Here is a 23,197-nt window from a genome sequence, read left to right on the forward strand (position 1 = left end):
ATGCACAGTTGTGCTCACAATATTCCAAGGTTCTCTGGTCGGACACCATACACGACTGATGCCTATAGGGGTGGATGGATGTAGAAAACGAATCTAATTTTCGAATCCTGAACAATTTTGGCGATCTACTGGCGATGGCTAACGCTTAACTTTCATCTCTTCCCGTACTGATGAACACGCAAACACTGATACTGCGGTGACATGAATTAATGTACACCAAACAGTTTGTTCTATAGAAAACATCATTATCCTCTTCTTTGAAAAATGGTACATACGTGGGTGAAATTTATGGATTAAAATCGATATCGTTTATAAATACCGATGCACCTGGCCTGATGTGTTGGCTACAAACAATGAGATTATCGATTTTTGTCGACCTTCCAGTATTTTATCTAAATGCAATAAATTAAAATCGATTTTATTGAACGTGATGCATTCAGGTTAAATATACAGGGTGGTGCAAAAATAAGGAAACCCAAATTTTGACAGCAATTTTCATCTAGTTGTTGAGCATATTTTAAACATTCAGTTTAATGGTTTTAAAATATTGATCTTTAAGCACAAGTGACGAGAAAAATGATTGCAAATGTATATTTTGTCCCTGAGATATGGTAGTTTAAAATGTTTATGTGCCACACCTGTTTGTTCACGGACGGCTCTACTCCATCCCCTTTTTGTGATTGTGATTCATTGTTCACTTTGAAAAGTATTTAAATATATTTTGTACTTCACTATTAAATGGACAGATATTTAATACAAATTTTTATTTCAGATTTACATCGACATTTAATAATTTGAATCAACCAAAACGTTGTAAGAAGTGTAAAAGAGCTAAGACAGACGTTTAAAAAAATAACTTCTTTAGCAAAAAGTATTAAAATCGAAAATTGTAATTTAAAAAAATGCAATGAATAAACTTCAGTAATAAAAAAAAGGGACAAAATTCATGGTCAGTAAAAAAAATCATTGTCGGTAACAAAAAGATTCATTGTCAGGAGTGGGATTCGAACCCACGCCTACAGAGTAGAATGCAGCTTGAATGCAACGCCTTAGACCGCTCGGCCACCCTGACGACATATCAACTCAAGCGATGTTGTTTGCATTTACTCTGACAAGGAATAATGAACTTGAACTTCGACGGCATGATGCAATACAAATACTTTATTGAGCAATACACATTGAATGCATTTATAGTCTATGTAGATAAGAAATATGATACAAAGTCATGCTGGTTGTAGAACTCATTCATCAAAAAGTTCAACAATCTCATTTATGTTACACAAAGTTGAGGGTGAGAAAAAAAATAGGAAACACAAATGGCTACCCCTATTTTGTGAAGAAGTTCTGCATGCAGCGTGTTCCAGGTCTCGGATGTGAAAGCACAATTCGTAAGGTTTATTTTAGTAAAAGAATCATTCCTATTGCTCATGTATTTTTGCAGTTATGGACTTTTAAACACAAACACAGTTTTATTATTTTGTCCACGGATCACACTAAAGGTACGTGATATTTCAGCAAAACAAAAACAATCCACATATCAAAAAACACATCAGAACACTCTCATAACCATGATAACGGGCACTTATCATAACATTTATTTAGAAACCTTCTGCTTCCAATGTCAAAACAACATGCTTTATAATGTCAAAACTTTATAGTCTTGCCCTGCCTTCTACATGGTTACCCCGGAGACTTATGGGATTATTCTGATGACGTTTCAATGATACGAAATGGTTTCATTTTTACTGAAATATCACACACCTTAAAGTGTTATCCGTGGACACAATTATAAACTGTAATTGTGTTCAAAATTCCATAATTCAAACAGTACATAAGTGATTTGAATGAATCTTGTACTATAAAAAGTTTATTAATTGGGCTTTCATATATTAGATCTGGAAAGCGCTACATGCAGGACTTCTTTACAAAAAAATAGGGGGCGCCATATGGGTTTCCTTCTTTTTTTACTCACCTGTACACATATCTTTTCTCGATATTCTGGTTTTAGATCTACCCAATCTTCAAAGCTGAACTTGAGTCTCTCAAACAAGGCAGTTAGTCCTTGCAATATATATACATTGTATAATATTGAGACTAATTCTGTACATCATAATTAATATTTTTAAACTGCAAAATGCCAAAAAATAAACAAACTTATAAAACAAACGAGCCCAAAAACAAAAGAGAAAAGGTTTAATGTAAGCTTCTATCCTTGGAACCTCGATCAGGGAATACCAAAAAAATGTCAGGAGTGGGATTCGAACCCACGCCTACTGAGTAGACTACGACCTGAACGTAGCGCCTTAGACCGCTCGGCCATCCTGACTTGCATGCAGGACGTGAGAATTGCAAAATCAAATTGACTTTTGAGGTTAAATTACCCACTTTAAAAAAAATATTGTCAGGAGTGGGATTCGAACCCACGCCTACAGAGTAGACTACGACCTGAACGTAGCGCCTTAGACCGCTCGGCCATCCTGACTTGCATGCAGGATGTAAGAATCGCAAAATCAAATTGACTTTTGAGGTTAAATTACCCACTTTAAAAAAAGTATTGTCAGGAGTGGGATTCGAACCCACGCCTACAGAGTAGACTACGACCTGAACGTAGCGCCTTAGACCGCTCGGCCATCCTGACCTGCATGCAGTATGTGAGAATCGCAAAACCAAATTGACTTTTGAGGTTAAATTACCCTCTTTAAAAAAAACAAAAATTGTCAGGAGTGGGATTCGAACCCACGCCAAGACAGTAGACTACGACCTGAATGAAGCGCCTCATGAGACCGCTCGGTCATCCTGACTTGCATGCAGGACGTGAGAATTGCAAAATCAAATTGAATTTCGATGTAAAATTACCCAAATAAAATTCTTTTAAAAAAATTACTTTGTCAGGAGTGGGATTCGAACCCACGCCCACAGAGTAGACTACGACCTGAACGTAGCGCCTTAGACCGCTCGGCCATCCTGACTGGTTGTCCTGAGTTGAACATTGTCTCTGAAGGTTTCTAAAGCTAAACTAATTAAGTAAACCTTTAAGGCGGTTGTTATTTTAATTCTATAGCGTATGCAGGGCCGGCCCGGGGGAAAAAAACCGTTCACGGTCATCGGGAAATCGTTCTCTCTACCCTTGAAATACGGTAACAGTTAAAAAAAAATAACTTTAAAGGTAGAGATTCGAAACATACTTGACTATACTAACACTTACAGATTTGGTTGTTATAACATTCTTTTCAGCCTGAACTTAAAAGGAAAAGGATTCGAGCCAATGCCGACCGACCCATATTCACCATAACATAGCTTTTGAAATTACATTGGTAAAAACAAAATTTACACAAAAAGACGATTGTCAGGAGTGGGATTCGAACCCACGCCTACAGAGTAGACTACGACCTGAACGTAGCGCCTTAGACCGCTCGGCCATCCTGACTGGCTTGCTATCAAATGTCAAATCTAAACATAAAAATAGAACAATTACCCTTTGGAAATTTCTCATCGGGGTTTTATTTAATAGCGCCCTCTTTAATGTTCGTACCACCAGAGGGCGCTTCGACTGTAGTTTTGGTAAACCATTAAAGATTTCGATAATGATGCGTTAAAGTATTCAGGTTATATTCGAATTTTGAATTGGATTTAATGTTCAAAATTGTATGTTTCTCAATTGTATCATGAGTGACAGGTAATAAAATAAAATTTCACGTGAAGATAGACCTATTATATTTACATATTATCGTTATTGCTGTACAACTATACATGGAAATCGGAAAGTCGCCTAGTAAAGTAAACAATCGCCTAGTAAAGATTTTCTGATCTTAAAAATTTTCACCGACCTGAAGTTGGCGATCATAACTTCAAACAATTACTGTATCGGCTGATATAAACTGAAGAAGTATAGTCTGGTGCAGTCGTCATTACAACAAGCAGCTGCGAAGAAGAAGTCAAGGTGCAGATAACACAGCAAAAGGTAGTACGCCTTCGGACAAGTTGTTCAATTCAACGAAAGTCCGAAGTTTAATAGAGGTTTCAACGCTCAAACTGTTCTTTTTCTATGAGAGCGCCATCAGCGGTGACCTCCATGCGAGTGACCTGGCTTCTGAGTTTGTTCACCACTCCCCAGTATTTCACGCACAGCACGACCAGGAATACCCACAGGAAGAACACAATGATCAGCGAGTAGACGTGTTTCGAGGCGTTCAGTTTGTTTTCAATCTCCAGCGGATCGTCGTCTGTGAAATAAGATGTTAAAATGGCTCGCATATTATCAAACAATAAAATATGTTTGTAGGTCCATTTACCTTCACTAAGGGGTTAGAAAATGTTCTTGCTCCCTAAGGTGGCATGATTTATTACGAACTCCATTCGAAAGTGTATCAGTGTCATTGTAACATGTTGAAGTTGGAACGAGAAATCTGAGGGGTCGGAAACCAGTCTTTACCAGACCTGAAGGACTAAAGGGAGTTGCTTGCGTCATCTCGTCACGTGGTCGTCTGAAGTGCCATGATTTATTACAAATTCCATTCGAAAGTGTATGAGTGTCATTGTAACATGTTGAAGTTGGAACGAGAAATCTGAGGGGTCCGAAACCAGTCTTTACCTAACCTGAAGGACTAAAGGGAGTTGCTTGCGTCATCTCGTCACGTGGTCGTCTGAAGTGTCATGATTTCTTACAAATTCCATTCGATAGTGCATCAGTGTCATTGTAGCATGTTGAAGTTGGAACGAGAAATCTGAGGGATCGGAAACCAGTCTTTGCCTAACCTGAAGGAGTAAAGGGAGTTGCTTTCGTCATCTCGTCACGTGGTCGGGTAGGCGCGGGCACGCCCCGGTCGGTACTTCTGGGACCACATCCAGGGTTTTCTGTACCGGCTGCGCATGCGCATGTGACCCCCACTGGATGTGACCGGGGCACCGGTGCTGCTCATCTTTTTCTTCCAGGTGCGAATGAAAAGAGACAGGGCGGCAAGCCAGAGAGCCATCACCATGACAACGATCACAAGGTCGGCCCCGCTGGTGGTGAAAGTGCGATGAAGGCCCTCTACCGGTGCACAGTGGAGAGGTGAGAAAAGAAAGTGAGAAAGGAGCTCATGCAACCATTGACAGTGTGGTTTGAACTTGAACAAAAACTGGACAAGGAGTTGAACAAAGTTGATTCAATGTCCAAAGAGGAATAAACGAACTGGACTGAAATGTGGCCGATCATGATAAACACAAGCGGACATTGATTCAACAAGTACACGTCTTTCTTCGTCGCATCTGATGAATTAGTTACTGCTACTGAAACTGCAGCTGTAAGTTTGTTTGCCTTTAAAAGTTTTCCATGATAATGAAAGTGCTACTTATCTTATCGTACATATACTTGATGTAAGTGTACATAATGTGCACTAATTAGTACAGTAAGTGCGGTGAAACATAAGCCCATAGTACCAATATCAATGTTAACCGTGTGTTTGAGTTCTAAAGGCAGTGTTCGCTCAAATTTGAAAAACTTGGAAAGGTGCGTAAAAGTCACGATAATTCTGGTCTTATCAGCTTCTTGAAAACAAATTCCGATATCAACACAATCTTGTCCTACCCGTTCTCGGTGTTGTGAACTCCAACGTGGCACTACTCAGACTCCGGACGTTGCCTATGGCGGCTTTGACGTAGACCAAGTACGCGGTCTCTTCTTTCAGGTCCTTGAGAGTGAAGGAGTTGTACTCCGGGTCGATCCGGCTGACCGTCTTCGTGTCGCTCCCCTCGGCCCGGTTGACGATCACGTAGTCGGTCAGGTTGTCGCGGGGGTTACCGGGCAGCCAGCGGATCTTGACCTCACGGGAGAGCAGCGGTAGGACCAGGGTCAGGTTACGTGGTGCTGCGGGTACACCTGTAATCAAACATGAAAAAAGTCACAGATTTAACCCTGTTTTATAGATGTGTTCTCATCCTAATTTCCATAATGTGAGTGCCGGGTTTTTTTTGCTAATTTTTGGCGGGAATTTTGGTTGACCGGTAATCTACAATATAACATCATATGGTGACCACAAGAGGGCGCTTACGGTATTTTTACCCAATTTGGGTCAAAAACAGTTTTCAAAGATTTCTACATTTTTAAAATCAAACTCTTTCCACACATGTTTTGGGTCAACATCCATATATACAATTAAAGAGCTTACACGCATCCAGGGTCACCGCTAGAGGGCGTTATACCCACTCTTACGTCCAAACTCATTATTTTTTTCGGGAATTTGTCTCAAACTTTGAATGTTTTCAACCAAAATAGGCACAAATGAAATACTTATTACAGCGATGTAAATGCTCAACTTTTTTTCATGCAAGAACTGGCTACCAATTAGGATTTCCAGGGTGGGTCACATGACCATGAATTCTAGCCGAAAGTGGATACTTAATAGCTTCGGCCAAAGAAAATATGGCTTTGACACCAGGGGGCGCTGTTAAGGGCGCCCGGGATTTGGCACCATCTAGGCACTAGCTATTGGTTTCTACCTTCGTGGTGACCTCTTTTGCCGAGAGTTTTACGACTTTTTTTCAACAAGACCAATGATTGCACCGATCCTCTCACCTCCTCCAGCAAAGCCCTGACGGAAACTGACTAGCACAGTTCACTTGTACACAAAACTAGGTTTAAAAACAAGTTTAGAGTGGGACAATTTATCCGGGAACTCAGATGCTCTACAACATGGACGATCTATCTAGTCTCGAAATCATTGTCCAATGTGGGAGACCGCTTCATTAATTTGAAGCGTGCTGGTGGGGTTTTTTTTTACATTACATGTATCTACTGCAAAAATAAAATCAAATAATGTATGAATAAAGAGGAAAAACCATCAAGGTCGTGAATCCAGCAAGCGGTTAAGTGAGACGCCTCTAAGTATCTTCAAATGGCTCTTATGCACGACCGCCAGAGGGCGCCATAGCATACTTGTGCCAAAAGTAAAAGCTTTGAATCCAAGCTTTTATTATGTGAGCCTGGAAAAACTTCTTGGTCAGGATACACGACAAGAACGCCGTGTAGAAATCTTAAAACAAAGTCCGTGTGTTCAAAATGGCCGATATAGTACGGTATTATATAGGTGATTGGATTGTGCCTTTGATGATACAAGCATGGTATTTGGCACACAGTCAGAGTATGTAATAAGAAAGATATTGGCTATAAAGGGCCATTGCAGATTTGTCCTTTGAAAAAAATATTGTTAGAATAACAAGCAATGGCAGACTTTTTGAAATTTTGAAAATTGCTTGTTATTCTACCCATGTTTTTTTCAGAGGACAAATCTGCGATGGCCCTACAGCCAAATATCTTTCTTATGACATACTCTTACCGTTTGCCAAATGACATGCATGTGCATATGACATGCTTGTATCAACAGAAACACAATTCTCTTTAGTACTTCCCCTATCTGCTCCACGAATATAACTGAAAACCATCCCAATAAAATGTATGGTTGACGTAAAAATAATAAAATGTCACTATGAGCATGCTTTGAGCATGCTTTGCACGCACATAAAATATATCTGAAACTCAACGGATGTTTGCTCCTCTCGGAACCCCATTCATTCACTGTCAATTAAAATTGCAATTTCCATTCACAGCTTGAAGACGTCACGCGTACTCCACCACAAGTAGCGGTGGCAGGTGGTTCGCTTCTCATTGTAATCTTGCTAATTAAGCAAGTGCGTCCCACTTAATTGCTGCGCTTTTAAAAAGGCCTCCTGCAATGTCTATGCTGTAATGTATCCAGTGGCACTGTAGTCTCTGTTCAAGACGTAAATCGTACATCAAAAAACACAACAACGGCGTCTTGAACAAAGACTAATTGCGTTGTGGCACCTATTTTCAATATTTGCACCGCATGAAGCTAGGTATAAAGTCACTGTGAGAGCAACCAAAGGACATCGTCACAGCTTATTATGTGATTAACACTAAAGTTGGATGTACTCGAAAAGTGCCTTTCGTACGGATTAGAACCTATACTGAGAACAAGACAAGTTAAAGGGTCCATGAAAGGAATTTTCTTAGGAACATATCTTGTGCAACTTTCTACTCCTCTTGAATGTATACAAACTATTTGACATCCCTTTTGGGGGTCTATTTTATTGAAAAGTACACTTCTTTAATTGTTTTGTATGTATTGTGCGCCATGAGCGTCTTGCTTGGCGGATACCGGCGCCTTATAAAATGTTCATTATTATTTATTCTTTAAACATTTAAACTTTCTCGTTGCTTTTCCGAACAACTGAGGGCGCTGTTGTTGTGATGTCATTTCAGGAAGACGCTGCTCAGTTCAGGGTTTTCTGTTCAATTTGTGAACCCGAAATTGTGCTCATTGAAAACATCTGTGAGAAAAGTTTGCTCATTGGCTTACTGCATGTCATATACTGACATAAGAACGAATTACCCAAGAAAAGAAAACTTACGACGGCAAAAATAACCAATTTCCGGCAACTTTTGGTGCTGAAATAAGTGTAACATTTAGGTTTGCGCCTGAAATGACATCACACTTTTGCTCATGAATATGGAAATTTGCATTAGCATAAAAACCAAAAAGGCACCAAAATACCCTTGAAAATTGTAAAACAATAATTGAAAAAGAGGATAAATGGGACACTAACGTGCATTTTCAAGGATTGCATTAACAAAATTACACTACACGGGCCCTTTAAATATTCATGACGCACGATAATGTCACGTTGGTGGTTCTGGAACAGTGCCTTCCGACTTGAAAACAAACCAACGGAGAAATACTGAAAATAAAATTTAAAAGACAGGACTGGTACAACACACTAATTTGTACAATACACTAATTTGAGATGTCATTTAGAGGACGCTTTATATAAGCAAGAGAGTGTCTTGATATCGGTCATAATCAACGGGTTTATTAGGGAAAAGTGAAACGTAAGCTCTCAAAAGCCTTCAGGCATACAATCGCAAGGCTAAAAACCTATTTGATAATAATTATATAGTGCGGCATTTTAAGTTATCGCAATGCGCAAGATGTACAACGATTTTGATTACTCAGAACAAATCTGACGAAATCTTTACAATGTTTTCATCATATTCTCAGTAATGGGTTAAATACAAACAAACTGAGCACACATGCGGTAATTAGTTATCTTAAATTTAATATAAATATATAGGTTCATCTTGTGCCTCAGCTGGAAAGAGACCTACAGACTGATTGCATTTCAGCAGTCATCTTTGAGGAGTGTTTTGTTATGTTAATTAAGGGAATAAATATGTGTTTCGAAGGTATTATAACACTCTGTTTAAAACCGGTGTGAGTCTGGATGGGTGATAATTACCCGAGGCGAAGCTGAGGGTAATTATCACCCATCCAGACTCACACCGGTTTTAAACAGAGTGTTTAATACCGACGGAACACATATTTATTCCCATTCATAAATACCTTTTTGGTCAAAACACCACATCTTTTCGGTCCAAAAATCAAAACAAGTCAAAAACTAGACGTTGTCAACCATTTTGTTCAACAATTTTACTTCGTGTTTTACGAAACACCCCTCTGACTATAATATGGAATGCCCCTCCACAATTAAGGAAGATTAATGGCAAATGCCCATGCTAGGTTGTTTGGCTTCTATTATATACACTGAAACTGCTGTTGCAAAAGTTGTCATCATAATCCAAATATACTTTGGTATTGCACCATTTGATTTACACCACAAATTGCTCTGGTGTTTATTTGAAAAGGATACACAGATAGTTATAGGTTGAAATATTTGTCTAATAAGCTATCTGTTCTGATGCCTCGGCCGTATATAGTGCAAGCTTACATTTTGGCTAAATGCTTATTTAATGCTTCATGGTGTTTAAATAGACTGAACCTTGAAGTGACTATGACAGAAATTAGAGATGACAACACATTTCAGTAAGTTTGGGCTTAGGCTATATATACGAGGTATTTTATTGTGACATAAAAGAGTTTTGAATGGCGTTAGAATTTCCGCAGAGCCTTACTTATTTTAAACAACACGTCGATTCTGTTCCATGTGTTTTCATACGGACCTCATTATTAAAAGTAACCCTATATTCACGGCCATTTTTTTTCAGCCTATCGTATTCGCATCAATAATTACTGTATTAGTAAAAATTAGCGCTGGCAAATGTCAACCTAGTATACGAGCGCTTGTTGAGGTGGGCTTTGCGGCTTGAAATAAGACTTGTTTTAATTTTTAGGGGAAAACTTGAATGACATCAAATAAGAACTGCATTACGAAACGGAAAGCTTCATTCCTAGAACGCAGCTTATTGGCATGCAGAATGCTCGGGTTTTATTTTTAAACTGTTAGGGGAAAATAACATTCGCAACTCAGCCGTGCGGGTGTGCTCACTGCTGGCTTTTCGATTTGGTAGTTGTTGAGCAGACGGGAATTATAACCGGTAGACCATGTCCCCTATGACGTCATACCATTGGGCAACCGACAGGCCACCCAAACATTCAGCATCTTTTGCATACAGGGGCGGCGGAACCGGGGGGGGGGGGGGGCGGGGGGCACTTCCAGGCCAACAAAAGTGCTCCTCTTACGGTTATAAATGTGCCCCCTCGAGATGAAAACAAATCTGCCCCTCAAAAGCACACGTATGAAAACATAATGATCGCGCTTCAAATAAAATTGTCTCCTCTCTTGTAATGCAAAACTGCCCCTCAAAAACACAAGTACCCCACCCGCATTAACACGATTGTGCACCTTCTCGAGATGGAAAACTACCCCTCGAAAGCACAAGTACCCCTCTCGCAATAATAATATTATTGTGCCCCTCTCGAGATGGGAAACTGGCCATCAAAAATTAATCACGCGATGAACTTCACGATATGGAAAACTGCCCCTCGAAAGCACAATTAGTGCCCCGCTCGTACCGTTTAAATAAATTGTGCCCCCTCTCGAGATGGAAAACTGGCCCCTAAAAAATCATAGTGCTCTTCACGCGAATAAAATGTTCACTGAACTGGCCATCAAAAGCAACAGTGCCCCTCTCGCGATAAAAAAAAGGTCTTTCTACATAACTAGGTAAAAGAAACACAAAGAGCAAGATGGGATGAGAACAGAGTTTTTGATATTTTGCAGCCGTAAACTTTCTTTTCTTTAGTGATTCATTGTTGTGTTAGTTCATGGCAGTAAGCCAATGAGCAAACTTTTCTCACAAATGTTTCAGCAATTAGCAAATTTTTGGGTTCACAATTTCAACAGAAAACACCTAATATGAACAGTGTCTTACTGAAACGACATCACAGCAACAGCGCCCTCATTTGTCAGGAAAAGCATGGACAATTTAAAATGTTTAAAGAAGTGCACTTTTCAGTAAAATTAACCAAAAGGGGATTTCGAATAGTTTTCATACACTTAAGAGGATCAGAAAGTAGCACAAAATGAGTTCCTAAGAAATATTCACTTCATATGCCTTTTAAGTCATCACTTTTACAGCAGTCACAGTTCAAAAGATGCACATGCAGTGCAGAACAGTTTTCTAAAAGTTGGCGTCACGCGACCACCACAATTTGTAAACAAAATGTAGCATGTCCTGTGCTGGAGAATTACCTTTTAACAGTTTAACCAAACTCACCTCCCTCTACCATACTGACAAGGCAGAGCACTATACCGACAATCTGCATCGGGGTGATAGGAAATAGTCGGGTGCCTTGTCGCGAGATCAATCTGAACACCGATGCCATGGTCAGCCACATTTTACCTGAGAACAAAAATAGCGAAAGTTGAGATATACTCATATCATGTCAGTATGGAACATCGTTATTAATGTTCGAAATGATCTTTGTTGATTTCATTCTGAAATTCAAACTAAACGACAATAACGGATCGGTTTTTGTCATGCAAATGAGTATTGTTATCAGTAAACGAGGAGTAATTATATCGCGAAATGGAATATTTAATGAGCAAGAATACCAAAACACAAATTTTCGTCGGTGCAATAGAAATCGGCCTAAAGTTTCTCAAACGGTTACATGTTCGGATGGCAAAGGTTCATCTGTGCAAGAAAACAACCTGATTAATCTAGCAGGTGAATATAATGCACTGGCCCGTATTTTTGTTGTACTGAGGCTATTTTTGTTAGGCGTGTGCTTGATTAACAATCGCACGCCATGCGTGTGCTGCGCAGTGGTCCTGAGTGCAGGATTAAAGGGGCACTCTGTTTAGTTTATCAGAAGGTCGATTTGAAACAAATGCTCTGCAGAAATAGTCATTGGTAAACAAAACTGAGCGTTCAAACAGAAAGTGTGCTCACCATTAAACCATACTGGATAAAATGCAGAATTCGCGTCTGCAGAATTAATATCAGTAGATTAAGCGTCGGGGAAAAAAGCTCGGAAAAATATCGATAAAGGTCTGGCCTTTAAGAGGAAAAAGGGGGAAATATAAAAAGTAGATAACATTTCGATTGCAGGGTACTGTTCATAATATATTTACTGCGGTTTATTTAACAGTGCGAGCCTGTATCATGATCCACGGAGGTTCTACAAAATGTATATAACCAACTGGTATTTACTATATAGTCAGTCCACTAACTAGAGTCGACTTACTATATAGTATATTATAGTCGACTAAGACGACTATAGTCGTCTTAAAGATGCAATCTTTTCGTTGTTCTATATAATAATTCACTGAAGTTTAAACAATACAACCATGTTTCGGTAATTTAAATTAATAACATTGGACGGGAGATACTCATTAACTTTACATCCAGAAACTACTAATTAGTGCCCGATATTTTCTTCTTTGTCGGTTTTTCCCCCTTTTTTGATGGTGAGGTGGTTTTTTTTGGGTAAATATTTCCTTGAATTTTCCTTCTTTTTGAAGCGTGAGGCAAGTGTAGCACATTACCTATCATAATACGCTTTGACAGTGACATAAAAATTATACTCTTCACGAGGTACCCAGGTGTTTGGATTACAGCGTGTACATCACCACGCTGATGTGACAGATCTCCCTGATGAAGTAGAACCCTGGAGCCTCGCCATGCGATGAACGAAGTTGCCATCGAGACTCGAGGGCTAATGAACGCGATCAAGGGCAATGATATGGATTCCCCATCACGAGACCACATGATGGAGAACTCACATCTGGCCTAAGATCTGATGTCATTGATGAATTAACGACAGTTCTTTTCCGGCAGTTATAAAAAATAAAACCGAAGCTGTGTCGCTGCTCTTATGTCACAAAAGACACTTACTTGAAGTTCCTGTGAAACTGATTTGAATATTCAGACAATAATAAGGTCAGTGTTGGCAACAACACTGACATTATTTAAGACGACAATAACTACAGATGGCGAAGATGCAGGGACAGCGGCAGACGGTGACGATATCGACAAAGGTGACAAAGATATTGCGACAAGGACGACACCACTAGCACTGACGATGACAAGACGGCAATGCTGACGAAGACGACTGTGTCAATGACTGTTATAGCAATACTGACGGTTAAGAAGATAACGATGGGTGCATGGCATTGACAACGAAGGCGGCAATACATATATCAGTGTTGACAGACATGACAATGACAACGACAAACAATGACAAGGAACCTATAACGACAAACGACGATTACGACAAAATGGTGGTACGCCACATCCTCATTCCAGACGCAGCAACAAGATGCAATCATCATAATCACATGTAGCCATGGCAACCCCATAGTAAACCTCCATCTCCTTGCATCTATATTCTGAAATATCTCTGAGGTTTTTTAATATCAAACTAGAGGTCAATCCTAAGGACGTTGTGTCCTGATATTTTTACAGAAGGAAATGTCGTTTGGGATTTCAAATCAAAATTGTAATTTGTGCTTGCATATTGAATAAGTATTTTCATTTGGACTTCATTTGGATTTGGACTTCGATCTAATTTCTGACAACTAGTTTGATGTCTCCTTCATCACTCGGGCTCTACTTAAAATTGGGTTCCACTTTGAAACATTTCATGTTAGAATACAATATTGTACGGCAACATATCTTTTTGTACTTTCGTTGCGTTTCAAGATACAACGGAGTCGGTAGGGAAGGACCGAGCTACAGAAATCACCCAGAAAATCGACATCAATTGGATTTAGAAACTCCCGCAGTCGAGCCCACATTAGAAACGGAACTAATTCAATTGAAGGGCAGATTGTATCAGCCAGTAGAGAGTTGCTGAGCTCACTACTAAGAACTAAACGACAAGGGTGCAACATCTGAACAAAGCTTGAAGATGGAAAAATAATATCCTGGTGGTAGATCTTTTGTTACTGTGAAATAATTTGTTTGTTTTTTTTTTTTTAACTATTTGGCTTGCTTGAAAACCTTCACCTGATAATGCATTAGAAACTGCATTTGCAGCAATGTTATTTATATTTACAGAGGTCGCCTTTTGCAGGTCTGAACGCCACTCGAGGTAAATGGCTGATTGTTGTGGAGCTGAAGGAACAGACGAAATGGGAAACAAAAACAGAAAAGAAGTGATTCACCGATTCAGAGAAAAGAAATTCATTCGCTCTCGTATAAGAGTGCGGATCAGGGAATGAAGGCAAGCGTGCCCCAGCCAGTAGACTATATTCACCAGTCGGCCATTTTAAACTGAAAGCGAGATCAACTCTTCATATTTGGAACTTATAGTAGAAATGAAACCAATAAAATAAAAGTTCATCACAAATTAATACCAGTCTGCTCTGACGAATAATTTAAAAATGTGTGACTAAACATACCCTAATGTTTTAAGTCACATTTAAAAGAAAAGTTGAAAGTGAGGCTTGGCATGCACTCCAATCATAAAACAGTCTGGCACCATCCCATTCAACAGTTTACAACTTGTAAAATAGATTCAGGGAACACGATTAAAAATGGCGTCCTCGTGGATAAGGTCTATGGGTTCCACAAGATTAATATACCACGCTAGTTTTGTTTCAATTCTGCATTTTAAGTAGAACCCAATTGATGAAAGAGACCCATATTAGGTGTCGGAAATTAGATGTAAGAAATCCAAATTAATATACTTATTCCTTCAAAAATATGCGTTCATGACTAACAATCTTGATTTGAATTCCCACTCAGCCTTTCCTTCTCCTTCACTGAAAAATTGCCTGGGTTAATTTTACCCAAGAAAGGGTGAGAACTGCAACTACCCAAACTTGGGTTGTTTTTAACCAATTGTTTGGGGTAGAATTTCTGCTAAATTCAACCAAAATTTGTAGTCACACAAGACCAAATTAAATTTGGTCTTGAATGACCACAAGTTTTGGTTGAATTTAGCAGAAATTTTAACCCAAACAATTGGTTATAGAACAACCCAAGTTTGGGTAGTTGCAGTTCTCACCCTTTCTTGGGTAAAATTAACCCAGGCAATTTTTTCAGTGTTGACTTTACAACACCCATTTATTGTGCATGAAGAAGAAAAGTGAAAAAAAAAATGGTCAACCTTTGCTCATGCATGCAAATTTTAACCCAAACAATTGGTTATAGAACAACCCAAGTTTGGGTAGTTGCAGTTTTCACCCTTTCTTGGGTAAAATTAACCCAGGCAATTTTTTCAGTGTTGACTTTACAACACCCATTTATTGTGCATGAAGAAGAAAAGTGAAAAAAAAAATGGTCAACCTTTGCTCATGCATGGATGATGGAGGCACCAACTATATTTTATGAAGGCTTGCTTCTCCATTTACAGCAACAAACCGTTGGATAATCAATAACAGCCCTTACTGCATGGTATCGAAACATTTCAGGCTTCGCTTACCTCCTTTTTGGGGGTGAAAATTTAAAGCAAATTTGGTCGATAACATGCCATTGGGTTCTTTACAATAGAGTGATGATCCAACGAAATATGTTTACGATTTGGAGCCCTTCAAATTTGCTCGAATTCAATTTTCACATGTATGAATTTGTTTTAGGCGCTACTTCTCGATGTAAAATAACACCTGTGTGGTTTTTTCTCTAGGATACGGAAAATAGCAGTTAGCTAATCACTGGAACCCGATCCATCATAAATTTTGAAACCCTACACGCCTGAAGCCGAGCAAAGCCGATAGGTTCAAGGATGTGCATTGAATGTACATTGTTATTATCCACTATAGCTTTAATACGGCATGGCACGGCCTTTTTTATGCTGGTACAGAAATTACAGCGTTTCTATGAAAGCTGGCCACTTATTATACAAATCCTCATCAAGAGAATATAAAACGCGGGGGATCAATAATATGAAACGACACGAGTTGCTGGGTAGTAACGGCGCGTCGGTCAGGAGCAGACATGAGCAATCCTCGCCTCATTGAGAATACCGGTTGGCATGGCAACCGTTCCGGGTCACATGCGGATTTTTCTTTTCGATTTAGCATCTTCATAAGATATGCATTTTTGTCCCTCGTCCCGCCAAAAATCGTGGACTGAAAATGACGCATGCATATTTCAAGGAAATCAAAATTAGATTCAATTATTACTGAGCGGGGGAACAGACGAACGGTGTTTGTGTTTTTGATGTTATTTACCGTATTTTGCATCCGTATGCGTTAGCAAGTATAGCATCTATTAATTTTGTCTACATACTGAAAACGTCGTTTTGTTAACCGAATCCTAAAATGTGACGCATGATTGCCAAGAAAGTAATTAAAAATCAGTATAAATAAAGTCAATGCCATGCTATTGATCTTTTAGAAAAGGTTATAATGGTAATATTCAGATACACCTGTTTACGCAAAATCCCGAATGCAGTTTTTTTTGTAATGAAAAACAAGTAGGCCTATAGGCCTAAAAATATCAAATCTCATTTAAAAAAAAGAAAAGAATATTTTCCTGTTTTTTTTTTTTTACCACGGAATCATTTCCAGCATTCAAGCAAATGTCGGAATTGGTAACAAAAACCCGCTGCATTGGTTCGTTCCCTGCGTTCACGTTGTTGCGTCTTGCGATAACAGTATAATACCACAACACAAACTCACATTATATTGGTAATAATATTTACCGTGCACTTATGCGCCGCAGTCGGCCTGCCGTAGTCCAGATCAAATTGCAGGCGGCGTGGAGAGCGGTAGCAGACGGCTGGGAATGCCTAAGCAAAGGCCGGTGAATCCTTCTGGTTTATTTTCCTCTCGGCCCGTCTTCCGCAGATGTCTTTTTGTTGTGTTTTGTTTTCACCGCGACCCGCTGTTGAAATTGAGAACGCTGTCTAGCCAATTCACACCAAGCTAGCTATGTAGTGGTATAGCTGCATCTCGTGTGTGCATCCTCCGCGTGCGTTGTATTTTTGCGCTTGACATTTTCCGCGCTCGGCATCCGTTCGTTCGCTCGGTCGGATCGGTCGGCTGGATGTAGATCGCTGTTGGGCCTAATCATAAAATGAAAATGACTGTCGCCGTTTATTGTTGGGCGTTAGACTTGACGCAGTCGCTGGCTGACATTGGAATTTGTCCATTATGCTGTACGTTGGTCCGTACTGCTCATTTATCAATTCATGGCGTTCAACCTTTTTTTTGGAGAAAAATATTTTGTCGATAAGCCATTACCAAACTGAGGTAAGGGGAACATTCTTCATAAAGGGAGGGGGCAAAAGGGCTCAGTCAATCCCCGAAAATATTCCCGGGTCAAACAAAATTTGCCGATTTTCGGTACAAATTTTCCGGGGAAACCTTGAAATTTTCAAATATCCCACTTCGAGAAGTTTGTAATTGTTGTTGATATTTTTCTTGTTTTTGTTTTTCTCCTTAATAAGAAGTAAATCGGTTATTGAAGATTGTAATTCGGTTATAAGGCTGTGTTGATGTGGTTTACTACGAAGTGATGTGTATGTGGCAGAAGAAATGTCCCCTCTTTAAAATCTTCATTTCAAACGATTTTACATATCCATTCTCCTCTGTTGTCTTTTAGCCTTTAATTAATCTTTTAATCTTTTGGCCTTTAATTAATAAAAGTGTAACCTGTGCCCATCTACACGTTTTGGTTTTGGCTTGGGGGGGGGGCTCACAATTTTTTTTCTTCAATTTATTTATTTATTAAGAAGTTTATTTTTTTTCAAATAATGTTGCCCAAAATCTTTGGCCGCCGAAAAAAATTGGTGTTTTTTTTTCGGGGGCGGACTATTTTGACGTTAGTTGGGCCACTCACACCCCTATTATACTACTCCAAAATAAGCCACATAATCACCAAGGTCATAGCGTGCGACTAAAAAATAAATACCAAAAAAAGCTCAAGCCCCCGAGCCTCCCCCCCCCCCCCTTGGGTGCGCCACTGCATCCATCGATGGTCGATTAAAACCTCACGTTAGCGAACTCCCCGTCGGAGCTCGGAGATAATAAAACTATTTTGTGAAACTGCATCATATGTGACATTTAACGACCACTAACCAGTCTGTTGCACAATTTTGAATGTCACGTCCTAATTAGTTCAGCATACAGGCCAACGCGCCACGTGCACTTGACATTTTGGTGTTCCATTTACCGCGCTGAGTTCATTCAGCATAGGCCAGGATCGATGACGTCATCAAGTCAGGATTCGATCACGCTACAGGGTCTCTCATGGCAAAAGATCATGTAGAAAAGACCTAAATCCCCGGTCGAATTCTTTCCAGATGCCATCCCCTGCCTTGCCTCTTTCTTGGAGTCACCTTTGAGGAAAAACAGGCCGTGCACCGGAACTGTTTTCGGTTTGGTGCGTTTTTTTTCAGCTCTGGCAGGAGCTTCTACATGTCATGTGGGGGTCGGTCGGTCGGTCTGTCCGTCCCCAAAAATTGACCAAAATAAAGGCCCCCTAAGTTGACCAAAAAAATGGACCAAAAATAATTGACTAATTGACAAAATACCATGCTGTCGTCATAAAATACGCTCTTGTTGACGGTTTCAGAACACCGATTTTGTTTCAATCAATGCGCATGCACGTTTATTTTGCATGTGTCTATCCCCGAAAATTAACCAAAATAAGCCCCTAGGTTTCCATAAAAATGCAACTATCAAAATTTTAATTTAAAAAAAAAAGCAAACCAAATCAATTAAATACTTTACAAACATTGTTTGTAACAATTCAGAAAGATGTTAAAGGAGGCAAAATAAAGTTATAGTCACGTGGTGTTTATCACAAATCGCTATCAATCTAGGTATAAATCTACAGTATGGTGTCCATAATGTGCCATCGGCGTCGCACTTTTTCACGTCGCATTTTTAAGCTCTGGCAGGGATCATTTTGATAGATTTCATGCAAGACTTCCATGCAAGACAGCCAGAGCTCACTGTGCACTCGCACTTGTTTAATATAATGCAGACGATCCACTCCCAACTCAATAATGCTGGATGATTATTAGTTGGGTGTACGCCCCTATGCATGTCTGTCGAAGATTTGTAATATTTGGGATTTGGCAGGGGGGGTTGGGGGGTTGGGGGTGCACGATTATTCTATCGTTTGGGGCCTGTATGTAATGTTAATATCTGCGTTAATTTTATTCGTCTCTGCTTGGGACACACCATATTTATGTTACAGTGTACGGTGCTATCCTGATATTCGGATAACTAGGCTTACGGTTCACTTGTATTACTACAACGGAAAGGGTACTTTATCAAAATTTGGGCCTCGCAAATGATATGCAAAAACGTGCAATGCCCTCCTTAAGGAAAATGAAATGATATACGTTGTACAACTAACAAGAGGAACGAATATTCATCTGTTCATCTAGTATAAATATCAATGAAAGAGAGATAAAAAGGGGCAAGAGCGCACTCTTTAGTTTAATGCGCCCTCCCCCACCCCCGAGTTTCGAATTTGCACCTGCCAGCTGGACGGTTACCCGGGCCCCCACCCACCCACCCTACAACCCAGAAGTGTGTATTTGCCTGCAAATAACCTTTTAGGAAGACCCCCAATATGATATGTAGGCCTACACGAATCCAAATTGGGGACCTCTCTAGAATTGGGGACCCTATTGTCCTCTATTGTTCAACGTTCCCTATTGAAAGCAGAAACAAACTCACCCACCCCACCCCAAAAGAAATGGCTCTAGATCAGCCCTTTTGCTGCATGCGGTCATTCGCCGTGCATCCACTTAAAAAACTTCGTGTGTGGGATTGATCGTGTAATTGTAGGGCTTTATAATTTATATATGCCATTAATATCGCATCTCACAGTCGAACTATAGACGGATGACTAGGGACAAGTTCACGGTGACTCGGCGGATTCCCAGCCATTAAGCCGAGCTGTTCCCCGCCATGCGGGCACGGCTCGTCGCTCACGCTCGCTGGTCGTCTCTCGCCATCCCGCGGGACCAAGACTCGTATTGTAGGGCCATTAGGCGTGCACAAATTACACTGGATGCAGTTTAATTACGCTCGCTGTAAGTAATGTTTAAATGCCACGTCGCATCTATGGGCTGGGGACAAGCGTGTAAAAATAGGGTTTTGGGTTAGGATCGATTGTGCAGTGAAGGAGTGAAGCTTGGGGGGTTCGAACCCTCCTCCCAAAAGGTTTTTTTGAAAATGAACGGAAATGGGGGGGGGGGCACTTTTTGTTAAAAAAAAATACATTGTGGGAATGTGGGTTGGCATGAATATTGTGACGACCGTACAAGGTAAAAGGTAGTGGCAATTATGCCATTTGATAAAGAATTCGAAGTTATTTTACGTTAAAATAAGCCTTACTGTCCAGTTTACAATGCATGACGTGGTGGATATAATATAACAAACCCTTGCCGACTACAATGGTGGCTGATGTTACGGGGAAGCCGGATGGTCAAGTGGTACTTTGACGTCATACGATTGCACCTTACATGCGGACAATTCCAGAATTATGAAAGGAAGAGTAATGCCCATGACAGAGACAATTAATCATATCTAATTAATGATTTTAAATAAATGATCCAAAACGCCTAGTCTGTAATCTCCTTGACCATTAGTAGATAATGGATGCAGTGGCGTAACTGGGGGGGGGGGGGGGGGGACTTGCCCCAACGGATTTCCGTGCCCACTGGGGAGTCTACCCGATGTTCCCAATAACTACACTGTAAAAATGGTGCTTAAGATTTAAACACATTTCTAAACACTTATTCTGTACCCACTTTTTCCACACGTTTAGCATCATGACATGTTTAGATGTCCTTTTTCTGTGACACGCATTATCCGTTTGACATGTTCAATGAATTATATGTTTAGCATTTAAACACCTTCCTAAGCGCATTTAGATATACAATCCTAAGCACATGTCCAAAACGTAAACACGTTTTGTTTCACAACATTAAAAAGTGGTAAACGTTTAGAATTGAAACACATTCCTAAACGTTTTAAACTCTAAACACGTTCTGATGTGTTTAAATGCTTAACACTGTTTTTACAGTGTATGTTCCCCAATACCGATGTTTCCCAAAATCCTAAGGATTAATTTAGGGTTAGGGCTGTAAGGTAAGGATTTCGGGGAACATCGGTATTGGGGAACATCAGTATTGGGGAACATAGGTATGCACCCCCACTGGTGAGTCCCCCCCCCCCCCACCTTTAAATCTGGAATTGAACAAAAGTATATATCACTTGTCTTTAGGTGCGGCCCCCTCCTGAAATTATTTGTGCACCTGCAGGTGCCCCCTCACAATTCTAACCCTAGTTACGCCACTGGATGAATGTGTATGGTTTCAAAAAAAATGATTTTCAAATGAATTCACCAAGCTCTTCTAAGCTCTGTGACGTACATTACATAACTGCTGGAATTGCTCATGTGGCACAGACTCTACCAAGATGTCCACGCGTAAGAAAATAAATCGAAACGACAGAGGGCGTTGTTCTGATTAAGAAGCACTTTTTTATCTGGGGATCGCCTAAAAAACAAACCAGGGCTACATTTTGATCGACAGTTCCTCCTCAGGCGATGGAATGTGCATGCTGGATTTGTTGAATTAATCAGCTTCTGAAAAGACCAATAGGTTCCTCTGGGACCGCACGGGAGAAGACTAAAGAAGCTCTTCACGAGTCTCGATGGATTAGCCAGCATACTTATTCATACCCCTCGATTGTTTGCTGAATTCGAAATCCCCTGAATAAATCAAACCTTGCCTTTAAGACCCCGGATAGCGGTATTCCAGCGTCGTGTTCGCGACTGATCCCCGCGGGGAGCTAGACGGCTCGAGTCCCTGCCGAGGGACCGGATGGACTCCGGTAGCTGGCGCATTTTCACGGACTAATGCGGGGATCGTCATCATTTCGAATCAAGGTAAATACTATTTTGTTTACAGCAGCTTATGAGTTGGTGATTTTTTGGTTAATGTTAATGTTGTACTTATTGAAATGCTGTGCCATACTGGTCTGCATTATTCTTTGTGCTATTTTGTATTTAACTTACTCTATCAAGTATATTAACTAATCAGCGTTAACTATTTTCAAAAAGCAATAAAACGGTAAAATCATTACATTTGTGTAGTTGAAGTTCCTGTGTTGCATGTTACAAACGAGAAATCAACAATGTGAATTCCAACCTCGTCCCCAGGGTGTCGAGCAGTATGCGCCCACCACTACCTGCTCTATCACCCTGGTATTGGATCATTTGCATGTGCAAGATTTTTGAACACGTATGCAAATTAGGAGTAGTCTGGTGCCTGCCTGTGCGTTACATTTGCGTTTGTTTTTGTAAGCGGTGTCTGGGGTAAAAACATAATCAATTCGTCGCAGCGCGAGCATGGCGTGAGTTACGAAAACATGATCTTATTTTTAATTAAACTGTTACGATCTTAACGAGACAACATGCAGTATCACATTTCATATTAATATTAACAAACTGGAAAGGAAATGAATATTTTCGAGAAGGCGTGATGAACGAATGATCGCGAAAACACGTACTGCACGTTGTGAATAACAACACCAAGTACACGATATAAATCCATTTCTAGCCAATTGCGATATCGAATCAGGATGCAGGAAGGAAGTTTCCTATCCAGGGTTTACTATTGGAAACAACGTTGGAAATAAAGTAAGCACTGGGGACGAGGTTGTGTGAATTCTACACCCCATCTACACGTTCCAAATGATTTTGTCATCATGCCTGGGCCATTGCAAATGCAGCATGTCAGTACCTACATGTACATTTCTGCAGGCTTGTTGGTACGACCATAGAGCCACTTCGTTTGTTTATGTGGTGGCCTGACCGGCGGCTCCCGGTTACGTCAAGTGCTGGGGATCGACGGGAGGAGGAGGGTGACATCATCTGACTACTGCGGGCGCTGTTCAAAGTTAACGATCTTGGGCACTT

The 23,197-nt window shown here is 40.2% G+C and overlaps 1 protein-coding gene and 6 non-coding genes across 9 annotated transcripts; all 7 read right to left on the bottom strand.

The window, feature by feature from the left end:
* Nucleotides 1-989: 989 nt before the first annotated feature.
* Nucleotides 990-1,072, bottom strand: Trnal-caa. Its single transcript has one exon. It is a non-coding gene; the product is annotated as a tRNA-Leu (tRNA).
* An 868-nt stretch (nt 1,073-1,940) lies between these two features.
* Nucleotides 1,941-17,303, bottom strand: LOC119743619. 3 transcript variants are annotated; one of them, XR_005273076.1, is made up of 5 exons: nt 16,953-17,303; nt 11,576-11,701; nt 5,570-5,860; nt 2,970-4,223; nt 1,941-2,638 (listed from the first exon to the last, which is right to left on the bottom strand). XR_005273076.1 is itself a non-coding variant. In XM_038220029.1 (5 exons), the coding sequence occupies exons 2-4, from the start codon at nt 11,694-11,696 to the stop codon at nt 4,791-4,793; spliced, it is 654 nt and encodes a 217-aa protein (XP_038075957.1). In that variant the 5' UTR covers nt 11,697-11,701; nt 16,953-17,303; the 3' UTR covers nt 4,137-4,223; nt 4,756-4,790. The 3 variants fall into 3 exon arrangements, 2 of the variants coding, with proteins under 2 accessions (XP_038075958.1, XP_038075957.1); XM_038220029.1 differs by lacking the exon at nt 1,941-2,638 and adding an exon at nt 4,756-5,032 and having other exon boundaries at nt 4,137-4,223; XM_038220030.1 differs by having other exon boundaries at nt 1,941-4,223.
* Nucleotides 2,244-2,326, bottom strand: Trnal-cag. Its single transcript has one exon. It is a non-coding gene; the product is annotated as a tRNA-Leu (tRNA).
* On the bottom strand, nt 2,400-2,482 carry Trnal-cag. Its single transcript has one exon. It is a non-coding gene; the product is annotated as a tRNA-Leu (tRNA).
* Trnal-cag lies at nt 2,556-2,638 on the bottom strand. Its single transcript has one exon. It is a non-coding gene; the product is annotated as a tRNA-Leu (tRNA).
* Trnal-cag lies at nt 2,887-2,969 on the bottom strand. The gene has a single exon. It is a non-coding gene; the product is annotated as a tRNA-Leu (tRNA).
* On the bottom strand, nt 3,345-3,427 carry Trnal-cag. The gene has a single exon. It is a non-coding gene; the product is annotated as a tRNA-Leu (tRNA).
* Nucleotides 17,304-23,197: the final 5,894 nt, after the last annotated feature.

The sequence above is a fragment of the Patiria miniata genome, unplaced genomic scaffold (assembly GCF_015706575.1).
Source record: "Patiria miniata isolate m_02_andy unplaced genomic scaffold, ASM1570657v1 HiC_scaffold_6, whole genome shotgun sequence".
NCBI lineage: Eukaryota > Metazoa > Echinodermata > Asteroidea > Valvatida > Asterinidae > Patiria > Patiria miniata.